The sequence below is a fragment of the Cynoglossus semilaevis genome, chromosome 18 (genome assembly GCF_000523025.1).
Source record: "Cynoglossus semilaevis isolate Cse_v1.0 chromosome 18, Cse_v1.0, whole genome shotgun sequence".
NCBI classification, from domain to species: Eukaryota; Metazoa; Chordata; class Actinopteri; order Pleuronectiformes; family Cynoglossidae; genus Cynoglossus; species Cynoglossus semilaevis.
The window spans coordinates 1,292,500-1,298,075 of NC_024324.1; the positions used below are offsets into that span (position 1 = coordinate 1,292,500).

General features: G+C 53.0%; 1 protein-coding gene across 1 annotated transcript in view; it reads right to left on the bottom strand.

The window, feature by feature from the left end:
• Positions 1-5,576, bottom strand: part of cica (capicua transcriptional repressor a) — a 31,155-nt gene that overhangs the window by 17,002 nt on the left and 8,577 nt on the right. Inside the window, exons 3-4 of the mRNA XM_017041166.2 lie at positions 4,132-5,528; positions 3,750-4,026 (exon numbers count right to left, since the gene is read on the bottom strand). Of these exons, the coding sequence (XP_016896655.1) occupies positions 3,750-4,026; positions 4,132-5,528 (1,674 nt within the window). The remainder of the gene's footprint in view (positions 1-3,749; positions 4,027-4,131; positions 5,529-5,576) is intronic.

A 5,576-nucleotide genomic window follows, 5' to 3' on the forward strand; every position in this document is an offset into this window, starting at 1 on the left:
ATAACTCATCCCTCATCGTCTCATCCGACATCAACACGTCGTTTGTCCGCCAGCAGGACATTACGATCAAAGACTCTGCGGTACTGCCCCCTGTCTGTGCGGTGGAGAAGAACCACAGTGGCGTTGTTTCCTTCTTCACTCCACACACTCACTTCTGCTTCGTTGTTTTACAAACGTTTTTTTTTCTTTTTTTCACTCTAAATGCTGATTCTGCGTCACCTGACTTTTATCACTCCTCTGTGACCTTTGCCCTTTGCTCATTCTCTCGCCCCGTGTGAGGAACTGGAGCTGAGGAAGTGAGGATTATTCAAATCTGCTGCAGCGCAGGAGGAACTCTGACCACCGAGATCTGACTGTGAAACGTACAGAACGTTTAAAGTTTACAGTAAAGTGGGGCAGGAAGTTCTTGTTCTTTCACAGCGGGGAATATTTTTACCCCTGTGAAGTTTGTTTTGGAAACAGCGTGGGTCATTTTCAGGTCAACTGAATCAGACGTTTCAGTCTTTTTTTTTTTGTTAGCCACATGTAGTTAGCCGCAGTTAGCTCTATTTGCTACACGTCAGCTACTTGTACTCCGTCTTAGTCTGAAGTTTTTCTCTAACTAAAACTACTCGTTGAATTACTTTTATCATCATCTGATACGTCTTTGTGCTAATGTGTAGCTGTTTTGTGGCTAACTTTTAGCCTCATTCACTATATTAGCTAACTGTACTCTAAATTAAGGCTAGTTAAAACAGTTTAATTTCCTCCTGGTTTCTACCCACATTAGAGCTAACGTTCAGTGTAGCTTCCAGTATATATGTTGGTATATATTTGGTGTAGAGATCTCCCAGTAAATGTTGCTGATGAAACTAGCTCACACCGTATTTGTCACGCGAGGAAAAGAGAGAGCGATATATTTCCCCGACCTCTGGGATCGATGCGCTGCTGTGACAGGAAGCGTTCAGAGATTCAACACTGCTGCTGCTGCTGCTGCGTGTGCGTGGTGTTATTATGATTACGACGGCGAAGACGAAGAGAGAGAGAGAGAGAGAGAGAGAGACAGAACGTGTCTGTGACTGAAAGTGCAGCGTCAACAGCGCTCGCTCTTTCCGCCCACTGTTGTGGTCGAGCGAGGCCTCGTTACAATCTGATCTGCTCAACTGTCCAAATCACTTGTAACCACATGTCAGAGTGGAGATTATTCTAAATAAACCTGCAGCAGATGTGAGACCTCTTTAATGTGCTGCACTTCAAAAGACACAGGCGACCGCGTTTGACTTCTGACGCAGAGACAGACCAGGTTTTTCACCACGTACAGTGTACTGTCTCTCTCTCTCTCTCTCTTGAATACTTTTTATATTTACATGTAAAATATTTTGTTCTTTTCTATAAGGAATGAACCATGTCCCTCAGTCCATGTCCCTCAGTCCATGTCCCTCTGTCCATGCCCCTCAGTCCATGTCTTTTAAAGGGAGCTGTGTTTAATGTATTTAAATTTTGCAAAATAATTTAAGAGTGAAAATAGGAAAAAAAACATGTCCCACAATCCCCAACAGTCTGTGGTCCAAACTGCGGGGCCGTCCCAGCTCTGAGGATGGACCTGAGAGCAGCAGCAGCAGCAGCAGCAGCAGCAGCAGCAGCAGCAGCAGCAGCAGTAATGAATTTTCTGATGCTAATGCAGCTGCACTTGAGCTGTTCTATATTTAGGTGCCATCTCAGACACGGGGCCTCCACTGTCTCCGCTCCGCCTGCAGCCCGTGTTTGTTCCTGGCTCCGACAGTGACTCTGGATGTTTAAAAAAAAAAAAAAGTACGGCCGGAGGCTGCGGGCACGCCGCCGCTCCAGATGCAGGTGGTTGTTAGCAGGAGACGTGGGGGGGGGGGGGGGGGGTTATAAAGGTGCGTGCCGCAATAATCACTCCAGGCCTCGGAGCTTCACTGTTAGCAGTTCAAGAGGAGAAAACTGTGTATCCATGACAACGCGCTGGAAACGCAATCACCGTTTGATTTCTGCTGTGAAACGTCTTCACGTCGAGCCGGACCTGAACCTGAACCTGACCAGAACCTGACCTGAGTGACCTGAGTGACCTCTGTGAGGCTGAAGACAGTCTGGAACATGAGGATGGGCGTGTGTGTGTGTGTGTGTGTTCACTCCGCTCTACTGTTCCTGTTCTAACACGTCTGGACATGAAACTGTGTGAAACACACCCTTCTCCCACACACACACACACACACACACACACACACACACACACACACACACTGGGTCTGCCACTAACGATAATTCCACCGCAGATTCATCTGCTGATTATTTTCTGCTGTATTTCATTAAAAGGCTGACCGTGGTCCATCAAACCTGTCGACTGTCGGAGAAAATACCACAGAAAACTCCCGGTCCGCTCTGGAATTCTGGCTCATCAAGAGTGAATCATTTCATTTAGTTAACGACGTCTTGATCTGATTACAGATCCCTGACTGTGGTGACGTCAAATAAAAATAAAATGATAAAATATGTGTGTTCAGACTCAGGTGTGTGTGTCTGAGACGGAGTCACACACACACAGGAAGTGATCTGGATCATGACTGTCACACTGACAAATCAACACAGCCTTAGAACAGGTCCACGATCCTGTCTTCAAATAAACAACATCCAAATTCTCGTTCCTCCTGCGATTATTTCTGATTTATGCCATACTGTGATATTCCACCGTTGGCATGGAAACAGGCACACAGTATACCATGAACTCAAACACCCCGACTCCTCGGTGACCGGCTTCCCTACGCCTGAAGAGCGCACGCACAGAGCAGAGCGTTTATTTCACGACTGAAGACGAGCTTTAAAATCAGACGGAAGATAAAATGTCTGTCGTCTGTTTTTATTCTGTCACAAACGACGGTCGTCGTCGTCGTCGTCGTCGTCTTCTTAACGTCACCTCAATACAGCACAAACAACAAGGGGTCATTGAAAAAACCTGACCGTCGCTACGTCTTTACAGCCACGGTTCTGAAGTGGACCAGACCCGTGCTCCAAAAACACCTCTACGTTCACAACAACGTCAACAACAACAACAACAACGTCACCTCAAACTTTTCCGCCACGGAGGCTGCGTTTGTCAAACGTCAACTTGACGGAGAGTTTTTCACAGCACTGTGTCCAAACAGTGGTTTCCGGCCTTGACAGCAGCCAACAGACGCAGGGACGCTCGGCTTCAGGACGCTGAGTCTGTCCGTCGCCTCGTGTCACAGTCAGAGTCACAGTGTAAACAACAACGGCGTCAATAAAAGGAGCAGCTACACTTCAGTCATGACCTGCTGTACATCTGACTGAGTGACAGTTTCAGACACTATGGTTGGACGTTGATGTGAATGTCCACATGTCCACATGTCCAACGGTCACACTCGACCTCCGACAGTAAACACCAAACTAATTCCCAATTAAAACGCCTCTAATCCTCAAACAACAGACGGGGGGAGGTGCGGGGGGGGGGAGAACGCCTCTAATCCTCAAACAACAGACGGGGGGAGGTGCGGGGGGGGGAGAACGCCCTTGGATTACTCTCCTTACGCTGTGAGCAAACAATAGTACCGTGAACAGGAGCCAGAGTCACGTGACTCCTGATGACGCTCCTGTAACCGGAGCGAGAGGATGTAAGTGAGACGGACTGATCTACCGTCCCTGCACATCTGCTACACTGTCAGGAACAAAGGTCAAATGTCAAAGGACACCACGATCGCCCCCCCCAAAACCCTCTCCCTTCACCCCCTTACCTGTCCCTGGACGTCCCATGATTATTTGCTTGGAGGGAGCAGGGTGGGCCGACTCAGCTGGCAGTATGAGGGGCAGCAGGGCAGTGGGGGTGGGGTGGCAGGCCACCGGCTGTGGCAGCGCCCCCGCAGGCGAGTCCTGGTGTCCCTCTGGCTTCCTTTCCCTCTCCTTGCCGCCAGAACCAGAAGAGGACAAGACGGAGCCCGAGGAGGTGGAGATGGAACCTGGGGTGGTGGGGCTGGACAGGGAGGTGTGCCCCACGGTGGCAGGAGTGAGGGACTGCGTGGAGATACCAGAACACACACAGTGTTTGACATTTCCAGAAAAGTCGTCAACGACATTTAAAATAAATTTGTTTTTCAAATAAAACCGTGGCGTTCTTACCGAGCTGGAGGTGACCAGGACCAGGGTCGTGGCTCCGTTGATTGGTACGGGAGCCTGCAGGCCCGGTGGAGCTTTGTGCTGTGGTTGGCTGTGCTCCCTGGACCTGCTCCTCTCCCTCCTCCCCATTGGACCGTCGGAGAACTTCGCCAAAGGGACGTCCGGGTTGCGGACAATGACCGGGGAATCGCGGAGGGGGACGATGCGACGAGGTGAGGGTTCCTGAGGCAGCGGAGAGGGAGGGGTGGGGGACACCAGCATAGGTGGAGGCGTGGAGGCAGCGGAGGACGGTGGCCTGCTGGTGGCGCTACGGGAGCGTGGGAAAGAGAGTGAGGAGGGAGTTGTGGGCTGACTCTGGGGGGAGAGGACTCTGAAGGCAGCGGGGCTGTGGCCCAGGAGTGACTCCCCCACCATCCCCCCCGCTACACCAACAAGCTGCTGCTGCTCAGTTTTGGTCTGGTAGTCCTGGACCGCGGGCAGTGGAGGCGGTGGGTGGACGTCCAGCTTCCTCTTGCTGGGGCTCATGGGGACAGTGAACGTGAGATTGGTCTGAAATGTGGGCACGATACCTGAAAGGTGGCGCTCTCGCTCGGCACCCGGTGTACCCATCTTGGTGCCGCTGAGCTGGCGATGGCGGCGTGGCGTGAGCGAGGAGGGAGCAGTGATGGGGCTGAAATTGGCAGGACGGAAGCCGAAGTGTGGAGAGGGCGAGGCCGACGGAGTAGGGGAGAAGGGTGACTGGTTGGAGATGGGAGAGAACGACGGCGTGACCGAGTGGGAGCCCCCCAAGGAAACCAACATGGTTGCCGCCTCGCACTCATCGAAGTCGAATCGGGAGAGGTCCTGAGGGAGCAGAGAAGGTAGAACAAGGCGAGGACGGGAGTCTCCCCCCCGACTGCTGGCCTCGCTACTTTCCCGTGACGTCTCATCCCAGTCAAACTCCGAGCTGGCCCTGCCCCCACCTAAACGGAGGTCCGAGGGCGTCAGGGTCCCCGTGCTGCTGGCTCCGCTGCGCTCCCGGCCTCCCCCGCTGGCCTCCATCTCCTTGGTCCTCATGGACAGGTGTCTGGAGCAGTACCCTCGGCGCTGCGACTCTTTGGAGCAGCCGTCCCGTGAGCACAGTCGCCGCCACTGTTTCCCATTGAACTTCTTGCGGATGCCTGTCGGTGTGCACACCACGTCTCCCTTTTTGTACTTTTGCTGTGCTGCTGTCTGTGGGGTGCGGGATCGTGAAGAGGAAGAGGAGGTGGAACCCGATCCCGACCCGCCGCCGCCACCGCCTGCTCCTCCACCGTTGGAGCCTCCTCCTGAGGCCTTATCAGCTCTGGAGGAAGAGGACGCTGTGGAGGAGGAGATAGGAGGAAGTGGCGGTAGCTGGGGGGGGGCGGGCACGGCGCCAGCTGCTGCCGTCACCGGGGCCATGCCTAGGGGGACAGCAGGAGGGGGGG